We start from the raw sequence: 26,782 nt of genomic DNA on the forward strand, positions 1-26,782 counted from the left end.
CGCCACGCCAGAATTGGCGCCAGAAAGTTCTGACTAGAGCTATCAGATGGCGCCGTAGGTGGCGGAAATCGAGAGAGCAGGCGTGTGCAGTTCTGGGAAAGAACGACACTGCCTTCTCGCTGGCGCTTGCCCCGTTCCTTCTTCCTGGTTCCTTCAACTTCCCTCTCTATGTTTGATCTTCCTCTCCTTACCTAGGACGCGAGGAAGAGTCGGCGCTCAACGTGGAGTTTGGTGACCCGTCGCAAACACTAAATGCGGTGGAGTCGCAGAGTGCGGCGGTGGTTACCGCTCTCCGGCCTTTTGTTCATCTGGTGGTGGCGTTCAGCGTGCTGTGTTCTCTCTTTATTCATTGGAACTCCTGCTCACTCCTACGGGAATATCGGGAGTGGAAAAGCGTGCGCGATTGCGTAAGGACACAGACACGTGGCGAGGCACTGTACACGGGATCGCCGGTCACGCAATGTGGCAGATTTGTGCGTGATATCCCGCTGCTTCGGCGGAGACGTATACTTCCCTTCAGCACATGTGGGTCCTTGTGCTCAACTACCATACAAACACACGAACCGAAGATACAAGCAGAAGTGAACCGATCATATCTGCGTACTGGCCAAGAAGAATGTTCGTGGCGGCCCATCCACGTTTGTTTCAACGTTGACAAGTTCGGTGAACCTGTGGTGGCGTGTTGTAGCGAACTTCTCTCCAAGTACATGATCTCTGAACTGGTAAATTTCAGTTGTTTTTTTTCTTGCATTGACTGACTGGTTGCAATATATACAACTCTTAGCACATGCCACTTTTATAGGTGTTGCAGGAGAGATAATTTTCTTTTTGGTGAAGAGTCAATTCAAATCATTATAGGTAATAATTTCGCGACATTTCTAAGATCGTTAAAAAGACAAGAAAGTTCAGAAAGCTCGCGTTATATAAGCTATATGTGACACATTACGATCGCTGAGAAAAAAGTTATCTTTTCTACTTACCTCGCTGATATTTTGTATACTGAATAACGCAAAAAGTGCCAATGAATAGGTCACCTAGCCTACTTTATAGTGCATTGCTATGCTAGTTTTGAAGCTGGTTAACTGTTAACTGCAAGGGATGGTCCAGCTAGCGTTATGTGAAATGGAAAGTCATTTGATTGATATGTGGGGTTTAACGTCCCAAAACCACCATATGATTATGAGAGACGCCGTAGTGGAGGACTCCGGAAATTTCGGCCACCTGGGGTTCTTTAATGTGCACCCAAATGATGGAAAGCCATTTAGAAACCCAGGTAAACACCTTCATTGGAATACGTATTGATTACGTGAGATATAATTTCCTACAAATTTATAGTAGTAATAGTGCCCGAATCGTCCAGAAAATTCACGAAAAAAAGAGTACATGGTAGCCTTTCGCAATTATTTTTAAAGCATTGCTAGCCACTCCCTGCAGAATCCATGTAGGAATGGAAGCAAAAAGTTTGCTTGATATGCTCAGTAGAAGATATGAAGTTTAGTATTTAGCTGTATGGAAAGTGCTCGCTGTCGTTCAGTAATGTCAACACCACCTTCGCTTGATTAAGTATAATTCGTTTAGCACAGCGTGTGAAATGCAATCCCGCAAACGAGTGTGACGACGACTATTTGGAGATTGCGTTGATTATCCAGACCGGATGATGTTTCAGACGACTGCATCCCGGGAAAGCGCGACCACATTCACAAGTGTGCTCATGCGAATGACCGAACTCCCGTCGTCAGTGAAACGCCGGACAGATCGCAGCTTGGTGCTAGTGAAAACAGTACTGTCCGTTCTGCTCCTGTCAGTGCTTCTGTTGCAACAGCCTCAAGCTGCTATCGGACTGCCTCATTCCACAGAATCGACAAGAGGGCTTGGAAGGATCCGTAGGGACGGTGAGCTGTAATGTGTTTACCTCTCTGTCGCTGGAAAAAAATATCAACATGGTTTCTAAATTTTAAAGAGTGCATATATATATTACCACTGCTATAAACAACGATCATTTAGGTATAGCATACGGACACGATATCAAGTATCCTAGCTCCGTCACACTGTCTTCTACGTTTGTTAATAAATATGCTAGCGCTTTGCATGCTACAGTGTTTGTGCTAGTATATTACCTAGCCTAGAAAAAGGTAACTCATTAATGTGTTTAAAACGAATGCTTCTTTCTTAAAAAGTTTTTACTTAAAAATGAAGTCACTTGTGTAGCATATTATTGCTTGCACGCTATCTTTGTTTCACACTAACATCGTAAAGCACACTGCAAAAAAAAAGGAATTTAGAGGCATATTGCGTTCACGAAAATAGATAAGAAGTACCCAAAGAAAATTCACAATATATGTTTTGAGCCTTTCTTCAAAATAGCATGAATTAAATGTTCACTAGACCTCAGATGTAGCCCTACGTTATATTGCGTAGGACAACATTCTGGTTCTGCGTCTTAATGAAATCACTGAATATTTGTTGCTTATCATCAGCATGAAGACTATACCACCATCCAGTGCTCGAAGATAGCCACTTTTTTAGGTTAGTTGCAATTAACAGCTGTTTGAATTCTAGTAAAGGTTAAAAGCAACAGATGTAACAACATTAGTAACAATTGAATTTTACATGACTGTAAAGTCGCACATTTGTTAACCGGGAAACATTTACTAACCAATAAAGTTTAATGAATTATATACATATACGATTGGTTTATGTAAAAAAAAAGGTCGCTTTTATGTGACACTGTGCAGAGGCAACGAAAAGCCCTCCCAAAGTTGTCTCTAGGGACATATTAGGGGTCTTTGCACAGTTTTTATGTCCCATTTTCTTGGTGGAGTGGGAAAAATAACGTTTGTAAGCTACTTAGTTTTCGGATACTTTTTGGATAGCTATAAAATGTCTGGTTGTTCACTATTATCACGGCAAGCTGTAACCTATATCAGGGATATTTTGCCGAGAACCTTCCTTACAGCTTACAAGGAAACACTTTAGTGTCAAATTCCATTAAACGCACAATGATGATAACCTCAAGAGTGTATTAATCAGGCAACCAGACGGCTACCTCGTTTTCATTTGTGGCTGAAGATTGATTGAATTTGCCCATGCGAATGTGAAACGGGGATCAGAGCTTTCGGCTGCGTGCAGCGGCAAGGTTAGGAAAGCTACAACATTCTATAATTGCATGTTGCGTTGTCGTGCATTGTCAAAACTTAAACGTGGTAGTGATAAAGAGCTTGTTCCCCAGAAATTCCGGTGTCGGCGTCGGAATCGGCGTCAGCGTCGTTGGTTTTGAGCGAAAATCAGTCATGTGCGCGACTGGAAAATCACTAAAGAAGCAAATAAAGGAAATAATTAAAAAATTTTGGGTCTGACTGAGCATAAAACCTGGGTCGTTTGCGTAGCAAGCAGCCACGCGTCTGCTTGTAAATACACTGAAACTAACGTCCTCTGCTTGCAAATGCAGTGAAAGTAAATTTCATGCATTACAAACACACGCGTCGCAGTATACATGCTTCACCCTAGATGTATTATCACAGTATCAATACATCGACGGCAGCGTACATTGCCATCGGGCGTCAGAACATGTGATTATCACTATGACTTGATGGTTTAAAGCCTGCCACATCCCATAAAAGGCAGACATGCGACTGCGCCTAATTTATTAAGGGCATTTAGTGGGTGCATAGCTTGTTCGAAAAGATTCAACGCACACGATTGGCCGTGGTGTAAAGCATGCTACTCATTCCAAACAATGCAACCATATAAGAAAGCTTAACTGACACAAGCTAATTTATTCTTTATTGATTACACCGTAATAGTCCAAAATTCAAACTTCTGTAGTAATATCATACCACAAAAAGTATGCTCTAAGTGGTTGAAGTACGCACTAAGGTTAGAATGATCACTATCACGTTCAACTCCTAAAGGTTAAGCTTAAGGATCGCCCAAAATTTTATTTAGTTCGTCATCACCAACAGATCATATTGTCTGTGTGCTAACGTTCATTGTGAAGTAGACAATTAACTTCACATTACACGTTAACTTATACCAGTGCAGGTTACTGACATACAAACTGCACGTCGAGCTTTTCACCGTTGTATTCTCATCTGCATATGCACACAAGTTGCGCTCTTTAATGAGGGGTGTCATAACTCCAGATACTACTCGGTATATTGTTGGATCCGATCCTCAGAATATGACAAAAATAGAAGGTGACTTACAGCCGAGCACTATGGCAGAAAGGGATGTAAATGTATCATCCTGTATATATTTGGAGCTTGGATTATAAGTCTTGATGACATTCATTCAGAAGTAAGGCAAAATAACATTGATATTTGGTGTTTACCCAAAACATCGTTCTCATTTTGAGGAACAGTGTTGTCGAGTGGTCTGGACAGTTTGGCCATTTAATATTTTTGACATGCGTTGACATCGCACGGGCTTCCAGCATTCCACCAAAATATAATAATAATAATAATAATAATAATAATAATAATAATAATAATAATAATAATAATAATAATAATAATAATAATAATAATATTAATCTTCCCAAAACCACTACAAAAATATGAGAGAGATGCCGTAGTGAATGGCTGCGGAAATTCTGACCAGCTACCCGTTTTAAACCTCCGCCTATATCTAAGCACACGAGTGGGTCTCTACCATTTTTCCCTCCATCGAAAATGCAGCCGTTGCGGTGGGGATTCGAACACGTGCTCTAGCACTTCGTCTCCGTTGAAATGGCCAGCCAGAATCGAACCCTCGTCCTCCGTGACTCAAAAGAAATACTAAAGTTACTCTAACGACAGCGTAAAACAAGAACCCTTAATGAACGTTAACTTGGAATGACACCCTCAAAGGTTATCTAACTCCGCTCTTTATACGGTGAATATCACTGCGTCACTGGCGCAAACGTGTGCCAGTTCTATAGTTCACTGCACTGCAGGGCATTCTCATTTCTAGTAAGGTTTCATACAGGGGTCCCATACGCTCACCGCACGTAACTATGATGGTGCAGAAATAAGTTGCACTATCGATAAATAGGCAATAATTAGGTGATGTTGCTGGAGCTACCATAACCTGGAGTTTAAGCGTATGTGCACGTGTTGTCCTTTTATTTCACCGTCTCCTTATTCGTATTAGTGTAGTTATTCCTTTCAAAAAGGAACTTCAAGAAAAACTCAAAATGAGGCGTTGATGATAGACCCTCTTCATTGTTTAAATTAGATGGAAGCATGCAGGTAATACAATGTAAACATGCGTTAACATATTGCCGCATTGAATATGCAGCACCAAGAGAACAACGAAGAGCACGTGCAGTCAGAGATAAAGACGAGGTTCTCATCCGATCAGTGTGCCAGTGTTCTGGTATAAATAAATTGAGCTGTCCTGTATTCAACTGCTGTGGTTTCTGCATTGTGACACTGGAGGAGGTGCTGGGTACGTGTTCGGGACGCCTGACAACAGCCCCGCATCTAGTCCAGAAAGACTTCCGCGCATCGACACCCCAGTTCACCGCAGCAGCCGCCGCCTGTTAGGCCTCAGCCCGGAGTTCGGTCCATTGCTGGAAAGCGTTACCATGCCAGAAAGCATGACGGCGCCTGGAAGCACTGGCCCCAACATGTCCAGCCCAAGCACGACTTAGGTGACTGTTTTGATTCCTCGACTTCCGGTTGACTCCCACGGTAACGCATATGTGGACGCGCATGACTGGCTCGAGGAATTCGAGCACACGGCGAATGTTAACGGGTGCAACACCACACAGAAATTAGGTACGTGTATTTTCCGCTTCATGATGGAGCCCGAACATGGTTCACGAATCGCGTGTGGTCGTCTTGAGACGAGTTCCGGCAGAAGTTCCTCGACACGTTCGCGAGCACTGAAAGACGAGAAATCACACAGCGTCTCCTCGAGTCACGGATTCAGAAACCAAATGAGTCCGTTACGATGTTTGTTGAAGACATGGCGCGGCTGTTTCGTGGAGCAGATCCCAATATGCCCAAAGCCAAAAAGGTTAGCCACCTCATGCGGGGCGTTATGGAGAATCTTTTTTGCTGGTCTACAACCCACCTGCAAGTGTTGATGAATTCTCCAAGGAGGCGACATCCATAGAACACGCGCTGCATCTACGCTACCGGCAGTATGACCACCGAACCCACAGTTCACCGATCAGCGTGGCAGCCACGACCACAGAAATACATCCGACGAAGGTTCTTTGCGCCAACTGATACGCGAAATCGTACAAGAAGAGGCCAAGAAGCTCGTCGCCAAACCAAATGACTGCGCAATTGCCTCAGTAACCGTAGTTGTGCGCCAGGAGATCGGGCAAGTAGTCTCGCTTCCTGAGCCTAACACGAGTATCCCCAGAGCAAGCTATGCAAACATAGTCCGCCGACAGCCAATGAACGTGCCGATACCGCATCAGTACCACCAGCAACATCCGCTGACAGCACCTTGGTACTACAGAGAAACTTCGACGCCGAGGCAGCCACCACTTAGCAATACTGACGTCTGGCGTACTTCTGACCAGAGACCCCTGTGCTTTCATTGTGGGGAAGCAGGCCACATCATTCGGTATTGCCTGTATCCCGTCACAGGGTACAAGGGATTGCCTTCCACTATTCCTCGGCACCATTTCAACAAAACACCTGACATCGACACGAGTGTCATGATCCCGCGGGTTGTTCCTCCTGGGTTTCGGTCACGCTAACCCTCTCCTGGGCGTAGACGGAGCACCACTGACATGCCAAAAGGGAGATCTCCATGTCCACGCCGGGGAAACTAAAAGCAGCGACCTCAGGGGGGACGGTTGCAAATCGTCGAAGTGCTGAAAATCCCTCAATACTGCCGAGCGAAGAGACACAAATTTCAGTGATTCGACGAAAGATAGGGTTGTTACTGCCGATGTTGCAATTAAGATTGACGGACATAACGTCATGGAATTGATCGACACTGTCACGGACTTCTTATTAATGAATGAGAGTCTGGCAGACAAGCTCAGGAAGGTTAGAATGGAATGGACAGGACCACAGATCAAAGGAGCTGGAGGGCAGCTACTCACACCTACCGAAAAGTGCACCGCAACAATGAAGATAGGGGATGTATTCTTCATCGCAACTTTCGTTATTCTTTCCGAGTGCTGCAAACAGGCAATCCAAAGATAGATTTCTTGAGTGAATATGGTGTCATCATCAATTTACCGGACGGTGTATTGACCTTTTCAGCGGATCAAAGCGCAGCACTACACCGAAAATCTCTGCGAGTCATTGACGATGTGACCGTACCTCCGTTATGATGCCGCCTTGTTTCGGTTGCGTGCAGCGCACAGCATACCGGAGAAGGAATCGCTGAACAAGTATTGTCGCTTCTACTCTCTCGTGGTCTTGCGATTGCCAGAAGTATCGTCAATGTTGTGCGTAGTGAAGCGGAGGTTCTGTTGACAAATTTTACCAACGAGCGACGACACATTCCACAAGGCACTACAGTTGCCTACTTCGACGAGATCACCGAAATCCGCGAGTGCTGTTTAGTACAACAGGACGAGCCGCAAGCCAAGTCAGCCCCACCACCTATTGACGTAAGCACGGATTTATCACCAGCGCAGAGACAGCGTCTATTAGATCTTCTTCACCAGTTCGAAGATTGTTTTTCATCAACCTCGAGGGTCAGTCAAACGCCACTGACAAAGCACCGGATAATAACGGAGGAGATGGAAAAATCAATACCACAGAACCCAGATCTCGTAGCACCGAAACAGCGTGAAGCAATCCAGGAACAAGTGAAGAAAATGCTCGATGATGATATCATCCAGCCGTCAAGAAGCCCTTGGGCATCGCTGGTAGTGCTGTTTGAAAAGAAAGACGGCAGCTTGCGATTTTGCTTCGACTACCACAAGCTGAACCGTGCGACAAAGAAAGACGTATACCCATTACCGCGCTCCGATGATTCACTAGAAAGGCTGAGATATGCACGCTACTTCTCGTCAATGGACCTCAAAAGTGGGTATTGGCAAATTGAGGTAGACGAGCGAGATAGAAAAAAAACGGCTTTTGTAACGCTTGACGGGCTTTATGAACTTAAAGTCTTGCCCTTCTGATTGTGCTTCAGCCCGCGCGACATTTCAGAGACTAATAGATACCATTCTGTCAGGCCTTAAGTGGCAGGTCTGTTAAGTGGTATGTCTGGTCTGTCTGGACGACGTCAATGTTTTTTTCAAAAACATTTGAGGAACACCTGAGCAGGCTGCTATCGGTATTCAGGGCAGTAAGGTCTGCCGGCCTGACACTGAAACCCGAGAAGTGTCCTTTCGGTTTCAAGGAGCTCCAATTTTTAGGCCATGTGGTGAGCCATGAAGGTGTTCGACCTGATCCCAATAAGATTGCGGCCGTCAGAAAATTCCCGGTGCCAACAGATAAGAAAGCAGTCAGGCGTTTCCTTGGCCTATGCGCATACTACTGAAGGTTTATTGCCAGTTTCACACACATAGCCTCACCGTTAACACGACTCGCAAGAGAAGACATTTCGTTCACATGGGGCGATGATCAACAAGCGGCATTTGACGATCTCCAACAGCGCCTGCTGACACCGCCTGTGTTTGCTCACTTTGATGAAGATGCTCCTACCATAGTACACACAGATACAAGCAACGTGGATTTAGGCGCTGTACTCGTCCAGTGGCAAGACTCAGCCGAGCGTGTGATTGCATATGCTAGTAGGAGGCTTTTCCGCGCCGAATCCGGCTACTCCGCAACACAAAAAGAGTGTCTTGCTATCGTGTGGGCGGTTATGAAGTTTCGTGTGTACCTCTACGGTCGTTCCTTTCAACTAGTCAGCGCCCATCATTTCCTCTGCTGGCTGACCAACTTGAGAGACCCGTCCGGTCAGCTCGCACGGTGGAGCTTACGCCTTCAAGAGTTTGATATGACGGTCGTGTATAAGTGCGGACAGCAGCACGCCGACGCCGATTGCTTATGAAGGTCACCGATAAAGCGCGACGATGACACAGAAGATGACAACATGGCATTTGTAGGATTCGGCGACACCACTACGATTTTGTGCAAGCAAATTGAAGACAGCGAGTTGCTTCCCCTTATTGAATTTTTGAATGGCGGGACAACAACCGTCCCTAGAATATTTGCAAGGAGCCTGCCGTCATTCTACTTACGGAGTGGCGTTCTCTGTAAGAACTTTTCTCTCTGAGGAAGCAACCGTCTACTTGTCGTTCTGACGTCAACATGTGAGCAGATACTTAGTGCTTGCCACGATGAGCCAACGTCTGGTCACCTCAGATACACACGCACATTGGCCAGAATCCAACAGAAACACTACTGGCGAAGATTTACAGCTATTGCGAAACATTACGTGCTCACGTGCCTCGATTGCCAACGACGAAAATCGCCGCCGTTAAGACCAGCTGGACTATTAAAACCAACTCAAGTGCCCACGGTACCTTTTCCCCAATTTGGAATGGATCTTCTCGGACCATATCCGACTCCTCATGCTGGAAACAAGTGGTTGTCACCACTGATTATCTTACGCGCAATGCGAAAACAAATGCTTTGTCAAGTGGCACCGCCGTTGAAATCGCACAATTCTTCATAGAAAATATCGTCCTGAGGCACGGTGCTCCGAAAATCACAATAACAAACGGAGGTGCCGCTTTCACGGCCGCACTTCTGAAGACAGTGCTTGAGCTCAGTGGAACAGCCCATCGGAAAACCACTTCTTATAATCCACAAACAAACGGCTTAACAGAACGCCTCAACAAGACTATTGCTGACATGTTGAGTATGTACATTGACGTGGATATCAAGAACTGGGACGACATTCCACCGTACATCACGTTCGTCTATAATACAGCGCAGCAAGAAACTACGCGAAGAACGCCGTTTAGTCTCCTTCATGGCCGTGAAGTGACGACGATGCTTGACGCCATATTACTGCGCGACTGTAATGACATCGATTTGGACGCTGCATTTTTTATCCAACGAGCAGAAGAAGCGAGGCAGCTTGCACGCGTCCAACTCACACAGCAGCAAAATGTCGACACCCAACGTTATAATCTGCGACACCGACATGTCAACTATCGGCCCGGCGAGAAAGTCTGGGTGTGGAGTTCTATCCGCCACCGGGGACTTTCTGAAAAATTGTGAAGAGATATTTTGGCCCCTACACAGTTTTACAACGCCTGGGTGATGTTAATTACGCGGTCATTCCTGACAGCCCCTCGACAACTCGCCAGCAAAAACCAGAAATTGTGCACGTTGTGCGACTTAAGCCCTATTTTTCGGACTGATTTGCACCATACATCTACTGCAGCGGCTTTTGTAGAAGACCATCGGGACGCTGCTCTCTGGAGGGGGGCAAATGCCGCATTGAATATGCAGCACCAAGAGAACAACGAAGAGCACGCGCTGCGAGAGAGAAAGACGAGGTTCTCATCCGATGAGTTTGGCAGTGTTCTGGTACAATTAAAGTGAGTTGTCTTGTACTCAACTGCTGCTGTTTCTGCATTGTGACAGTATTACACTTTCGATATCAGTGAATTAAGTAGTAAAAAAATTCCGACTCTTCGCAGGTTGCATTACTCGTGTATCACATGCACATTCACCACTTTTAGGGGCGAAGCTCTTTAAAGCGGCACCCGCTCGTCTCTCGTAGTCGTAGTAGTAGTCGTAGGTTGTAAGCTGTCTTACGTTTGAACCTGCAAGGTGGTGCCGGTCGGAGATTTCTCTTGTGCATTGTTGAACAATAGAAAAAAACTTGCAGCGTGCGCGTTATTTAAAAGCCGAATTCTCCTGTCTCTCATTCCCCATTAGCAGCTTTTGGCATGTACATTGAGCACTATCTGACAAGAAAGGGTTGCTACGTCATACTCGCTGGGCGTGACCTCCTTGGTTTTAGAAAGGTTTAGCGCGCGTTGAGCCGCAGTGACATGAATACAGTGAACTAGTACATACCATAAACTCGAGGTGGTTAAAGGTGGGAAGTAAACACGAAGCGCAAACCGTAAGAAAGCGTGCGTGTGACATCTCTCGTTTAGTCCTTGGAATGTCCGCTGGGTGGCGGTGCTTCTATATGGGGAATAGAGTTACTGTATATGCTACCTTTAGGTAACAGAGTTGCGCCAAGGTACGCCATCTTGGGTTCAAATGTCTTGCAGGAAAGTCACTCACCACCCACGTAGGAGCAGCGCTTGCGCTTACAACGTTGCTTTATTTTTTCTTTCTTTTCGTTATATTTTTTATGAAGGTACGAGACAAACTCAGTTGCTTTGCTCACGCCTGGAAGGCGTGAGCAAATCAACTGAGTTTGTCTGATCTGATGTTTACGCTTTGATCTTATCTGATCTTATGTTTTTTATCTGATCTTATGTTATTTGATCTTATGTTTACGCTTTTGGTAAGTAATAATGAAAAAAATGTGCGGCGTCAGCTCAGTGAACCAGCCACACAATAGCTTAATTCGGCTTCTTTTGCGTTGTTTTTTTCATTTACATGTATAAAACTATTTTTCACTCTTGATCGCTATTTAGACAGGGATGGAATATTTTCATCGCATTAGGCTCATTTGTTAACTGTGTGAGTTAACCAGCCCAAGTTTTGTAGTCTTCGACTGAATCAAGCTGGATAGCGATCGAGAGTGGCCGTGCTACACCCACGTTAGGCACGCATGTCGTATTACGATCGTAGTACAATCGCGGCTCACGACAATTGATGTGAATCGTCGTTCAACAACACTGTCGTGTCCAACATTATTTTCGCTTAATGTTTCAAAGCTGCAATCAATTCACGCACTAGCAGCAACACCTTGCCGATAGAAATAGTTCTAGCTTACAATCTCTTTATTTTTAGCGTTTTAACCGCCAGACTAATTTGGACGTACGCAGCTGACACACGCTGGCCAACTCTGTATGTATAACATATTCACAACTGCATCTGTGGTAATACAAATAGAGCAGGTTTTGCAGTGCCGTGGACAAATTAAAAAAAAGCCAAGAGCATGGGCATCAGCAGAGAAGTGTAAAAGGGGCCCTCGTCCCCCTCAAAGCACAACAGCACTTACCCTCACCCAAGCTAGACTAGTGCTCTCGCTCTCCCTAAGTCGCAATGCTACAGTTGTTTGCACTCCCAAGAGAAAATCCAGCTGACGACAATGGCCAAGCGTTTATTCCTTCCGAGTGAACACTAATCTTTCTATAGCAACACCCGCTGCACCGGCATTTATTCGCATGGGCTCTACGAAATACAATTGAACACAGAATGAATTTGCTACCGCAATTCTCGTGACCAACAGTCAGCATGTCTACATTACTGAAGAAGTGCGGTGAGAACGACAACAGCCGTTGTCAACCCCACTTGATCTGCCCGGAATCTGCGTAGTGTTGGCTTCTCCGCAGTACGTTTGAACCACTTATGACCACGTGATGGCACTCGGAGAATAGGGGCGCTGAATTTCCGTAGGCGGAGCGAGCGGCGCCCGGAAAACAGTGACGCAACTCTGCTACCTAAAGTTATCATATACAGTAGTAACTCTAATGGGGAATATATGATGAAAAGATGCGAGATGGTGGTACTTGGAGTGTTGAATAGATGGACGAACGGACACACAGACAGATCCATGGACGGACGCACGGATGGCTGCACGGATGGACTAACGCAAGGACGGACGCAGGCGCGGATGCATGGACGAACGCAGGGATGGACGCACGAACAGACGCATGCACGGACGGGCGGATGGATGGGCGGACGGTCGCACAGAGGGACGCATGGACGGACGGAAGCAAGAATGAATGGACGGACGGATGCTTCGCCCCACTCTCCATCATTCACTCTGTGGATATGCTGCCATTTTTTTTTATTCAGTGTGTACTTTCGACAGTCAGTGAGTGCATTCACCTAGTGTTTAAATCGACATCAAAATAGCACTTATACTTATGGATAAAAGACTAAAATGAATAGATTTAGCTGCCCTCCAAGGTAAACTATTAGGTCTGCAGGAGTACTTATTGTTTAGGATAATCATGACTAAAGTAGTATGAAGCCGCACATTATAGTCGTGGAATCACCTGTGACAAAGAGGAGCTTCACATTAGCTTAAATATTCCAATAGCTTAAATAATAAATATGTAGCGTCTGCGCCGTAATTACATTTACCGGTGCAATAAGATGATCTCTAAACCCTCCAGCGGCTCAACGTACGATCAAAAGCAAAAGTAGTATATACTCGTGTCACAAACATTATGGAAAATATTGTTCAGGCATTCATTAGTTGTGTTCGATGACTTCATTCTATGTTTCGTACGTCAACAAAGTATCGGTTTTATTTTATCGTGCCTTTTTTTTTCACAGGCACACGTGTGTGAAAATGAATTTCTGTGACCTAAAGAATCATTTACCTAAATATTGAGGCGAGAAAATGGGCCTCTAAAAAGTCTTCAGACCCTTGGCACATGTAATTTGATCTTCGTATGTAGGTAACTCAAACAATATTGTCGACTTTCGAGGCGCTCGATTTCTTGCAGGGAATGTTGAACGCAGGCCCGCGTCGGGAATGAAAATATTGTTTTGCGTGAAACGTTGGGAAAGATTTCTACTCAATTCCCAGTTTCACTATGGTATGTTAGACACGGCTGCAGTTAAAGTTAAGGCCTATTAGATGCTACGGCTGTTAGTAAAAGCCGCGTGTTCAACATTCCCTCCGAGCTTTGTGAAATCAAGAGAAGATAAATGCTGTGAGGCGAGTAATTGAGTGCGCAAAATAACAAGTAATATTTCTGCTGAATGTGGTGGCGCATGAAAAACTAAGCGAGCCAAGGTTTCCTAGTTTCCACAATTCTCGCCTATATATAGATATATTTGCGACTGCTCCTTCACTGATAAAACTTGTTAGCCGCAAAAGGCGCGCACAAGAAAGGTCACGTCGCCTAAGGGTGGAACTAATTTGTCGTTCGGAGTCAGCTGGCGCAAAGCAGCGTGCCTTGAATAGGGCATTCTGCTGTGGCAGCTATAGAAAGGCGCGCAACTCCGGACTTCGTCCCCATCATTCTTCGTTAAACGAACTGTCAGCAGCAGCATTGCTCGCGAGTGCATGTCGACGTTCGCAACGAATGCAGCAGCTCCCCTGTGGCCCCGCACGGTGAATTTAATATATTTAACTAGAAGCTGTGTGTCCTTGAGAACGGATCCGAGCGGGAATACTTTTGCAATAAGATTGCGTACTGCGACTCGAGTACGCCAATCGTTGCTCGTTATATATGCAAGTGAATATCGGTACGTATCAGCGAACTACTGCTTTCCTTGCCGTATATCTTTGTTCAGAATACTCTTTACTGGCTATGCTGTACTGCTCCAGAATGAAAAATTCTTTGTTCCCGTTCTCGTTAGAAATTTTGCACTAGAATTGGTCGTTCCATTATGCCTATGGTGCAGAGTATGTGAATAACTCACTCTAGGTGATCAGCGTATGTTTTTGTGCTAGACACGTAATGTGTTAACATATACCCTTGTACCCATAACTGTGCTCGCTTGCTCGTGTGTGCGTGGCTGCGTTTGTGTGTGTGTGTGTGTGTGTGTGTGTGTGTGTGTACACATGCACACGCCTCTCTAGACTAATATGTAACTTAAAATGCTAGGTCTCAGGAACACAATAACGCGGAGGCGTTAAAAAGGTCGTTTCATAGAAGTTCCGGCGTTGGTATCAGCAAGGGCGTCATTGGTTGTGAGCGATGAATAATTATCTTACCCGAGACCAATGAAACTGACAAATATGCGAATAAAAGAAATAATAAAAATCGAGGAACCCTTAAGCTTCTTCTTTCAAAATTGAACGCAATGGCGATATCCTATCCTTATAGTGCGTATACTTCAACCACTTAGAGGACACATTCATTGCACAATTTTAATACAAAGGTTCAAATTGTGGATCACTACAATATGCTTTTATTTACTCTCTCTCTCTCTCTCTAATTACGCGACTATATGCAATACCGTTCTTCGTACTTCAATATGCCATGCTTTTTGTAGCTGCCAGTTCGGCAATACCACGGACTATGAGCCTAGTTAAGCTGCGATGTAACGTGGCTGTAATATACAACATCTGCAGCACATAAAAAGTTGTGAAGGCACTCGCAAGCTCCATTCTTATCTCTTATTGGTGAGTGCGCATGAGTCCTGCAAAGTTGTAATGGCAGTAAAGAATATGGTGATATAGCATAACTATAACCAAAGGGCAAGAAAGTTTTTTGCCGTGCAGAGTATTGAAGAAACGGGACATAATATATATTTTTATTTGCGATTCAGCACTGGCAGGAACCATCAGAAGCACAGCAAGCTACCCACTGCAGTGCTTACAGCCGACTGGTGAAATTGTCCGCTTCCTACCTGAAAACAATTAGTGCGTCAGCCATGCTTTCATACACTTGTACTGGACACCGTAACTGGTGTTGTTCGTTTTCTACCTGCTCAGCGGCATAAGGTAGAAGGCAAACGTATTCGTGTAGAGCATGTGCCCTGCTTCCGTAAGCAGTAACGATAAGCGTTCGCTGGAATGGGGTGGAGATTAAAGGAAGAGCAAGTATTACCACAATCATACCCGTGACCCCATCGCTTTGTCGAGTCCGAAAGGAGGCAAAGTTTTAAAGAAAAAATGAAGCCATCATGTGCTTCTCCTAGGGCCTGTGTTTCGTTACGGGCTTTGCGGGAATCAAAGCTCGGAGTACACAGTTATTGGAAAGCAGTAACAGGGTTTCTCAGGCGCCATTATAGTGAAATACCTGCGTTGAAATAACTCAGCTGAATTACACAGCAGCTCCGGCTAAGTAAATGTATGAGGATATGGTGCCCCAAGGGCACGTCAGTGGCGCACCGTAAAAAATTTTCCAGTAAAGAAAACGCCTAGCAGTTACTTGACGCTCAGATGACTGAGGAGAGTGTGAGACAGCCCTAGCGACCACGTACAAAGGAGCTTGCAGCTGTAAACTGTAGAAATAACAGTACATTTTGATTCTCTTGATGAGTGCTAATTAATATAGAAGAAACTTGAATGCTTGAGCTTCGCGTTCAAGAATAAATCTGACTGTGTAATCGGGTGCCCAGTTTCTGGCAAACTTTGATGCAGTAGCGCTGCTCCAGTCTTTCTGTCATTTTTCTTGCAATGATTAACTGACTACCTGACACAAACGCTGCTTCCCAGTGACTGACGTCATTGGCAGGTGGGAAAAAATTCACGCATGCGCACGAAGGTCTGAAGTCCACTGATGCAAGCTCACTTGCTTCAATTTCATCAGGTGCTCGCAAAAAAAAATGTCGGGTACTTTAAAACAGACCTCGTATGATTTTTGTCTGCGCTGTTCAGCCAACAGTGTTAATTTCAATATTAAACACACGATAACTACTTTTCTGTATGTGTGCGTTAATCATTCGTTCATGGACCAAGTTTACATGTGCTCACTTCATCATTTACATCTTTTTTTTTCTATGGTGCTCATGAATCGCATGTATGTATAAGAAGTGTATGTGAACAGATGTAGATAATTTGTGTTAATGTATGAACAAAAAAGGGTTCAGCTGTTGTTTATACATGAATATTACTCACGTCATATGTCAGCAGTCATGTCAGCAGCACGAAGACTTGCATAGTGGCATAATAGGGAATTTAATCGTCATAGTCGTCGTGATGACGTATAGCGGACACCTTGCTTGTGATAGGCCGTGTAGGAAGAAAGAGAATGTGTGGTCTGGAACGGGCTTGTTTTTTATCGTCATCAGTGCCATCGTAATCAAAGGACGAAAGTGAACGGGGCTCAGCCATAAAGATACTCGCTCCTACAACAAGGTAAGAAAAGTTAAGCTTATGTAGTCCCAACCTCAAAAATCTGCAAAGTTGGCATTTGCAGAATATATGCAGAAGCATAGTCAAAATCACTACATATTCAGGAAGGGAATCCTGATAATGGAGAGAAGCTGGTTCTTGAAGTCCATAATGCCTACGTTGAAGTCAGCGACTAGCATATAGGACAAACAGATGGATGAATACACCGACAAATCGACGGATGCACAGAAACATATATATGCTTGCATGGACGGATGGATGGACGGAGAGATACACGGATGGGCGAACAAATGGATGGACGAACGGGCAGATACACAAATGTGCGAATTGATGGATGTACAAATAAACCGATGCGTGCAAAGATGAATGGATGAATGGTCGGATAGACCTAGGGACGCAAAACAGTTCATTTTAAACCTATATTCATGCTACGAACGCTCTGTGTACGGTATGTGCAACATATGTGTTTCGATTTGATGGGAAGCTACGACAACGGCGTCAACGAACATCGTGACAGTCTGAGAGGTTTGGCACTTAGAAAGCGGGACCAACAGTTAGAAGACAAAAAGAAAGATGAAATTGCAACTTGGTTCATTGAAAATATTATGACTTTGCTATGCTCATTAACCGACTAGTTTTTTTTTAATTTCGACGACGTTTCTTCTAATGAACTCAATTGCAAATACATGGTCGTTTGAGCCTGATCAAGCTTGGTCCCATTTGCTTTTTCTTGGGGCAGGAGGGCCGTTTTTATGCATACTGCACAGAAAATGTAGAATTACTTTAGATGTCGGCGCTGTCGTCTCACCAACATCCTGCCGGTGCCTGTTACAAAGCGAAACTAATTACGCACACTGCCACGGTGGAATCGCATGACGTTAATGCAGACATATTTGCTGCCAGCGACGAGTGATGATTAAAGAGGAGCGCGGTAAAGATGGATGAGTTCTCTTGTCGGCATCGTAAGCTTCTCTCCCGTTTCGATAAGCTTCCATATGCGTCCCGGTTATGAGACGGTACAGATTATGGATGGGAAACAAGCTGCGCGTGCCTGAGTGTCGGGAAGGCAATCTTCTGGGACAACATGTTGAAAACATCAAGACAACAAAGATATGAGCCAAAGTTTGTAGCAGTACAGAGACAACAGAAAGTCCGGGACGCTTTTATCTGCTGCATATCTTCTTCAGGAGCGTTAATAATTTCGCAAGGTTGAAGACCACACGAGGAAAAGATGTCGCGCGCTCCTCTAAATGTTACATTGGTTTTTGTATTTTTCCTGGAAACTTATAGATTTCCGCCGAGATAAAAGCAGCGAATAATCTAAGAGCACGTAGAGTTATCACAAAATGAGGATAAAGGTCTTTTAGCTGTATAGCCATTAGTATTAAATACAAGCTTAATGATACAATCGCTTCCGCATGCCTGTCTAACATACTAGTTTTCATGCACTGTGCATTCCCGTAATACGAGAATGCACAATTTATGAGCTACTCAACACACATATAGAATTGATTTTCCGTGTCACTTTAAAAAAATATATGAATTTAAGTTATATTGTCTTTAAAAAGTTCCTTCCAGGATGTGTAAAAAGATGACTACACGTTTACATCTGATGAACCATTGTTCTATAATGTCTGAAAGCTCACTAAGGTGACTAATACTTTGAGATGCAAAAATGTCTTTATTGCTTCATCAGGTCTTTGCATGTAAAGTATCTGTGCGCACTGTGTAGAAAAGCGTTTTAGATGTTGGCGAAGCAGGTGTTTTCTTCACACACATAATCACCATATGTACAGGTACTTCATCTCTATGTTTGTAGAAAAATTAACATATGTGGTACTTCGTTAGAGTTCTTTCCTCAAGATAAAAAACAAATATGCATCAGATAATCCAACTGTGAAAAAAAAACTTAGACTCGTGAACTTTGCGCAAAAATCTTTGCGTATATAGGTGCAAGACACAGCAGTCGCTTAGCCAGACATCGACAAAGTTTACCTGTAAGGATTGTTGAAGTAGCGGAATATTAAACTCTCAAAATATAAGACACGAGACACCAATATTTTAAAAAAGAGGTGCACCACCCAAGATCATCTGTACAAACTGGATGGCTGAGTATACACCCTGGAAGGATGAAGCAATTTCAGCACATAAAACATTTTTGTTGCCAGGAATGAAATGTATGCTTTACCTGTGAGATTGAAATTTTATGGGCTCTACACATCTGGGCCTAGCGTTTTAAGCTGGGTAAACATTTTTTCCAGCAATGCACGCTTGTCTTACATGTATCCAATAGAACTTCAAGGTATTTTGGTCACGTATATTTTATACGAAGAGATATATCTCATGTTACCAGAATGGCGTGAACCTGAAGTGTTTTTATTTCATTGATATTATCTATTGTTTCGAGCAAATGAGGTGTATCCGGGACAAAGGATGGTATGATGGATGATATGTTAGATAGATGATGATTTAGAAATTTAGATAGTGAATAAGTGTAGCTGTATTGTTAGTATCAAACGAAAGTGCGCTTACTTTCTTTCACAAAAGAATAGTCGCTACAACCTTAACGACAATCAAAACCAGCCAAAATACAAAAACAAATTGTGGCACCCTCCGACATGCTTTTGCAAGGCGCAGCTTGTTCAGTATCGCGGTCGACTTCTCCTTCAGAGTGTCCCCAGAAAGGACCTGAAGTTGGCTCCCATGAGGCCCACTCCCAAAGGCCAGCCTTCTCCCGTAATTCCTCTCACCTAATTATTCCGCGTCAGATACGCCTTCATCTAAGTAGCGTTTCCTCTTCGAGCTCTGAATAATGTGATCGCTGTCCTTTACAAGCACAGAGCACTTGCGAAGACTCAGCGAAAGTTTCGCGGGGTGGCTCCGAGAATGTCGAGCTCAAATGCCGCCCTTCTCGTGTTCGCGGAGTCTAGTTAAAGCATCTGTTCATACGACGGTAGCAGTAGCACGCCATATAAATGCTGCACTTTCTGGCAACTTCCCACATTTTGGAAGGAACTGACTGTCTAAATGATTGTTACGAACACAAAGTTTTAAATGGAAGGTGCTGCTATTGAGTATAGTTTGACAGCTCCCCTGTTCCTGTTATTTAAGCGGGGCTATCAGTAAATATTGTAACCCTGCGGGCCTGACACATTATCTATTTTGACAAGAAATTTGATCTCTCAGTGACTGAAATTTCTGTCCAGCGACAAAACACTTCGCATCATATGATGGGGCGGAAATTGGTAGAATTAGTACAGCCCTGTGGTGTGGTATTGTACAACATGTAATTCAAAAAGCGGCCATTCCATTTTGAAATATTTGCGCAGGTACACGGGGACACAAAATAGACACACAAATGAGCACAATCGAACAGCACGCATCCTACAGTACACAGCTGATTGGAAATATCCCCCGTTAGAACAAAAGAACAGTTTGTCTTCCTCGGGCAGATTGTGCAAGAGTAGGCACTCATGGTCGAGAAATGAAATGCATAGCGTCCTTTATAGCTATCGAAATGTACTGTGTGAGGCAGGTCACAGCCTCCGAGATTAACAGCGGCGGGCCACCAGCTAATATCTCAGGGCCAAAGAAGGGTATATCTTTACAGATCTTGTTTTGCCCGAAGGTTATGTATGCCATCTGTGGCCTTCTTTTGCTAAATATAAAGTAAATAACACGTTAATAGTGGTGCCCGCTGTTTGCGAAAACGTTTAGTTTCTAATACAACATTGAATTGAACATGTTGGAAAGTGTAGAGCGAAGGCAATTCCATCGCGCACACTGTTACAGTTACAATTCAATTTCTCTAAATGTACGGGCGGAAAACCAAGTATAATTTGAGGTAGACCAACGAATAACTCTATAGAAGCCTGTAAGATTGTAGCTCTTCCTTTCACTCACATCAGAACTTCCGGTACCTTGACGTCCCATAGAAATGAACACTCCCGTCTTGTTTTTTATGTGCCAGGCAGCGTCGACATGGAACGATTGAGTGCGGCGTTTTGTCACTTTGACTGGGGTGCTTTTGCAGCCTTGTTGTACATGTCACTACTAATATGGCAACGCCCGAACGTTCAACGTGTCAGATGCATAAGAACCACCGATGCCGCCACACGATTGCAAGGCTGTGCTCGTTCTTAGGGTATACACGATGTCATTATCAAAAGACATGCAATAATCAATCTCCATTTCAAGATGATGGACGCATACAGTGCGTATGTTTGGATATGTGCCAGTCGGCACGAGTAACAGAGAGCAGAAGTTGAGAAAAAGATAAAAGTTTGAAGTCCATGGCATCAAAGACGAGGCCACTTCTCAAAACTTAAGGTTTAGAGTCACACCTTGTAAAAAGACTTTCTACAAGCAGATCATGCTTTTATTTTTCACTGCGTTTAGGATAAGAAGGAATCATACAACCACTCCAAAATGTCATGTGATTGAAACGCGAGCTTCTCTTAGAAAAAACACAAATTGAAATAAAATATTTTCAGTTATCATCGGCTAAAGCACACGTGGGTTTAAGAGTTTTCAGTAGCCAGAGCTAACTATAGGTGACTATTTATGCCAACGTGTCTCTCTCTTTCTTTTCAGAGAGCGAGGGAATCGAAAATCGACACCGCACGGCAGGTGAGTTTATTTGCACTTTAACAATTTGCGCCTGGAATTATGAGCGTGCGCATGGTTCTCTTCAGAGGGGGGGGGGGAGCGGTGAAGGTAGACGCAGCGCTGTTCTTCCTGTCAATTAAATATATGGGATGGACTTTGCATCCCTCCCCATTTCATTGAACTAGGCGGGCGGTGCCCCCTGCCTTACGCCCACGCACCCGCCTATGCCTGGACTGGGATACATTATCACGAAATTGTTACTGGGGTTGTATCAAGAAGCACTTAGGACTACTTCTAACGCAAGTACGATTTCTAAACTTCCAAAAATTCGATGTTTTAATGGTAAGGTTACGCTTGCGAATTCAGTGGATAACATTGTGACAATTAAACTTACATACCCTAGCATGATGATGATTTGTGTCGGCCAAATCGATGCCCCTAGTGTGCAGAGTAAATCACTATGTTTTGTGCGTTTTCATATTTATCATAAGAACCTACGGGATTGTGATATTGGGTTTCGAAATTCAATTGCACAATGATCACATGCTTTTATTATTATGCTGTTTTAGTTTATCAGGTAAGGTTGAATAAACAAGAATACTGAAAACAAAAAAATTGCGCGTAACGGCGATTTTCGTTGTAGTGCTGCTTGTTCTTTCTTGTGATTAAGGTTCTTCCCGAACCACATTAATCTAAGTTGAACTTTTGCTTGTTTGCCTAGGTGTAGGATTTTACATCGGTGACCCATGCAACCAGACGTGCAGCCGTGTCCTCTACCACGTGTTTTGCAACCTCACCTATCGGCGCTGCGAGTGCAGGCCGGAGTATCCAGTCAACGTGAACAACAGACAGTGCGTCAAAGGTACAGCCGCCAAATGCGGCCTGTTTACGCATTTTGTTGGGGTTTTTATTCAGTTCTTGAAATTCTTGAGAAAATTCTTTGTTATTTCTAGAAATGCTCTTGTAAAGAGTATTCAATTTGCCCTACAGCGTATTATATAACCTCAGAATTTTCTTTGACGAGGCAACAAACCCTATAAACCAACTCATAGCTCACGCGCGGAAATATTGGGAAAATGATAATTCAGATATTTCAACTGCCTAGTTCCAACACATATGTTTACAAAAGTGTACATCTGTAGTTTCTAAATGTCATAACACAGTTATACAAGTTATCTGATCGCAGACAATAAACGAACAGTGAAAATATTACGTTGAGAAATAATACGTTCCTTTCTTAAAACACACATGCACCACCCATAGAGAAAACTTTGGCAGGTCTGTCACATCTCCTTCATCAGTGATTATTTTTTAGAGAATATGCTTAGACCACTGCCATTCCTAGCTAACAAGATTGGGAGAGTGTGCTTAAAAGCAGCGAGCAGTTAGCCCAGCTCTCGGCAGTTAGGAAACCTGTGAAATGGTGGAGGACCGTGGTCTTCCAATACCGACGTGGGCGCGGCCAGCAACCGTAGTGAAAGCTCTGCGGGGGTATCTCATTATGATTCTCCAAGATCAAATAAAGTTGATTTCACATTCACTTCGTGCTCTTGTCAATGTCACTTGGCGGTTCCACCCGCCTATATAGTGACTGCTTCAGGACGACGTATTTAAACGGAGTTATTTACGCAAACCGTGCAATAACTTATTGAGGTTTATTTGCTTTCTCATATATGTATTTTGTGCTCCTTGTAATATTTCTCAGATTATTGTTGTTATAGACAAAAAATGTAAAAACAATGTTTCCAGGCTATTCAAAAGGCTTGGAAAACCAGACAAGACAGTGTATAATTCAGCATGAAAGAGTCTTTTTAGTCTTTTTTGCTGTAATACAATGAAAGATACTAGCTTAAACCAAATATCTCTTAGTAGGGTGTCCTAGTGGCTTCACATACAGCAGGTAAACGTTCACATAGCGATGTACATGCGTCTTTCTGAAAGGTACATACTGCTGATTGATATGTGGGGTTTAACGTCCCAAAACCACAATTTGATTATGAGAGACGCCGTAGTGGAGGGCTCCGAAAATTTCGACCACCTGGGGTTCTTTAACGTGCACCCAAATCTGAGCACACGGGCCTACAACATTTCCGCCTCCATCGGAAATGCAGCCGCCGAAGCCGGGATTCGAACCCGCGACCTGCGGGTCAGCAGCCGAGTACCTTAGCCACTAGACCACCGCGGCGGGGCAAGGTACATACTGCTGCAGTGTAGGAACTTTTTTTTTTCCGTATGTTCGCGCTAATCACTCGACGCCATCGTTTCAACGCAGCATCTTCACTTGGTGGGCGCTGCGATCACAACGAGGCCTGTGCCTACTCGGTAGTGCACTCATCATGCCAGGAGAACGAGTGTCGCTGCATCGATGGACATGAGCCCGATTCTCAAGCAACAAAGTGTACACCTTGTAAGTATATATGTTTCGTCGGGATCAAATTAGCCATAAGTTTTTACATGATAGGTGACACTTGCTCACAAAATTCGATACCTCACCAGTAAAACTCCGAGATGTGTAAAATTTTTTGAATTGCACTGACATTAGTCGTGACCTCATCACAGAGTCAACCAGTTGTATTTTCAGTAAAATATTATTATGAACTCCACTTCCTCTTAGATGTCTGTTTTTAGTTTTGTTATTAATGCAGAGAAATTGCTGCTTGCTTCTGTTGTTGTTGGTCTTCTCGTTGCACAGGATTTACTTTACTGCGTTTGCACCTAATGTAATTCTAATTGTATTCTAATGTTGTATTCTAATGTAAAAAGGCACTGTAGAACAACAATTGTGCACGTACAGATAGTAATTCGATCTCACACAGGCAGAGGGAAAACCTGTGCATTGCCTTTCTAGCAGTCCTTTTAGCCATAATTTGAGCAAATATTACAGCTGAAATTTCTGTGTTCTTCGAACAACTCCTGTCATCTAAAAATTAAACGTTCACGCACGTGAACCGGAACATTTAAGGTGCCTGTAACATGAAGCTAAAGCGCTGTTTTGGTCTATTACGCAATCCCGCAGCCCGTGGTGTGGCCATCTTGGAGAGCACCGAACTGACAACCATCGTGAGCCTTGTCGTGTCATTGATGCTCTTCACCGCCCTGCTCTACCTCGTGCTTAGTATTTGTCGCAAGTAAGTTTCACTGTTTGATCCATTCAGTTAGCTAGCAAACTCGCATTTTATAGAAGATGCTTGAGATTGAAGTACGAAAACACTGATATCGCCTATTTTATGAGGTACGCCCATGTGGGAGACTACAGAAAGTTCCCACTAATTGGATTTCTTCAGCTTTCACTTGTAGCGTCATCGTCAATGTCATTGAACAGCATTATCATTCTACTAGCCACCGCACAGCGCCCCTCACGCACCTCATGCAGAGCTTGAGGCGCGAGCCGAGAAAGAACGCGCTGGTAGCCGCAGTCACTTCGATTTGACTGTTTTTGAATAAAAGTGTGGAGATCCAGACGGCAACGTCTCCATTGAAATGCGACATTCATCACCAAGATGGACTAGCGTATTTTCGGATCTGCTGTTGGAAGCCGTAATCACTGCGCTACGCCGGCGGAAAACCGCTGTGCAAAATCTAACTCACCTGCCTACATACGATCCTTGAAGTTATCCAGCGGACCGTGTCCTGCATTTCTCTCTCGAAGAGGCGTTCAGTGCTCAATATAAAGCATTGAACATTTGTGATGAGAGTAGATGAAACTGCTTCTTAGTGCGCCAAACAGATGAGGCAGTTAAAATGTCTGATATGTTGGTTGGTTGCAATGGCGTCACGAGCAAGCGAGTTTCGCCGGTATCTCTCTGGCACGTTTGCATGGAAAAACGCTCATGTTTGCAGCGATTAGTACAAGCGAAACGAAATAAAATGTTTATTTTGCCACACTTTGGTGATGCTTCATTTATTTGGTACAGGGCTCGCTCCCGTGCGTCCGACCGCAACAGGATGCCTGAGAGAACGACACAACGTGACGCCGAAGTGCGTGCCTCGGAGGAAGGAACGCAAAAAAAAACCGGCGAAACTTCGGGTTCCAAAGAATGTCCCGCTTCCGGCGGATCATCTCGTAGCTCCATGGAATATACGGTGGCACGTGTCGCCAGCTAACCAAGGCTAAGACAGTATTTAGAACCACCAGGTATGGTATGAGATGTCAGATCACTCATACGTAATTTTTCAATCAATTCTATTCAGTTATTCTTTAATTTTTCTTGGCTTCAAAAAAAGTAGGAGTTTCATCAGAGATACTTCCGAATGGTGGTCGGAAATTATCTCTGCTGGCTGGGAAGTACCCTTTTCAGCAGGCTTGAATAGTTAAAAATCGCATATTTCAGACCGTAATCTCATCACAAACACATATTGGTTATTATAAATCACCCTGAACGTGCATGTGAGGTAGTAAAAATTATACAGATACGTATTATGCACTAATGACATATACCACAAAGATATATTGCGATTATCAACATTAATACTCTTGTAGCATTTCATCTATAGTTAAACTGGAAATGAATGAAATTATACGGCGATAATACAGTCACTATCTATACTGTGAAAAATAAAGAGGATTATTTTAACGACACCTTCGACTTCTCATGTGCTGACTATAAACATTGTTTTAGGTGCAATAACAGAGACTTCTTCATGACCATGTTCAGGTCCACCAGCAAAGATTGTACAACTTAGCTGTAATTACGTATATCCGAGTGATTGTTCTTAAAGGTTACGTATAGGCGCCATACTGCAGCAGTGAACGCGTTAATATTTGAAAACAGATCAAAGTTCTGTCTGATTAGAAAAAGTGGTTAACGATTTACAGTACTAGGTACTCTACTATGGGAGGGCACATAGCCGTCGCCAGTCACTACACACAGTAGAAAATCTCACTGCCACATGGCTTCAAGCCCCAAAATTTAGCGGAATCTCAGTCTAACTCACATAAACAGGCCCTATAAACGGAAAGAGTTATTAGATCATTTTACGCAGTAGCAAACTTTCAATAAGTAACTTGGAACAAGAACAAAACTTGGCTTCAAGCTTGAGAACTAAGCTACTTTAGGAACGTTATGCAATCCTCATATCTTGAAATACAATGACATTCTATATATGAGTCTAACGTGTCGAAATGTTTTAAACAGTAAATATAAGAGGTGCAAAATAACGATTGAACTTGGAAATTTAAAATTGATATTTCTGTAGCCAGGACTATCTTTGCATGCCGATTTTTTTCATTGGGACGTAATCTGAGAAATACTGAGTAGGGAGAGTAGCAATACATTTGGACAACATGAAATCAAATGAAATGAAGTGCAGTTTTTCTTTTGCCTTGAAGAAGTAAAGAACTCTGAAAAAATTTAGT

The 26,782-nt window shown here is 43.7% G+C and overlaps 1 protein-coding gene across 1 annotated transcript; it reads left to right on the forward strand.

Moving 5' to 3' along the window:
* Window positions 1-268: 268 nt before the first annotated feature.
* On the forward strand, window positions 269-26,373 carry LOC142813991 (uncharacterized). Its single transcript, XM_075891953.1, has 7 exons — window positions 269-722; window positions 1,667-1,892; window positions 21,412-21,447; window positions 22,148-22,288; window positions 23,699-23,833; window positions 24,443-24,554; window positions 25,341-26,373. Exons 1-7 carry the CDS (start codon window positions 708-710, stop codon window positions 25,528-25,530), a joined length of 855 nt encoding a protein of 284 aa, XP_075748068.1. The 5' UTR covers window positions 269-707; the 3' UTR covers window positions 25,531-26,373.
* Window positions 26,374-26,782: the final 409 nt, after the last annotated feature.

The sequence above is a fragment of the Rhipicephalus microplus genome, chromosome 4, assembly GCF_043290135.1.
Source record: "Rhipicephalus microplus isolate Deutch F79 chromosome 4, USDA_Rmic, whole genome shotgun sequence".
In the NCBI taxonomy this organism is placed as follows: Eukaryota; Metazoa; Arthropoda; class Arachnida; order Ixodida; family Ixodidae; genus Rhipicephalus; species Rhipicephalus microplus.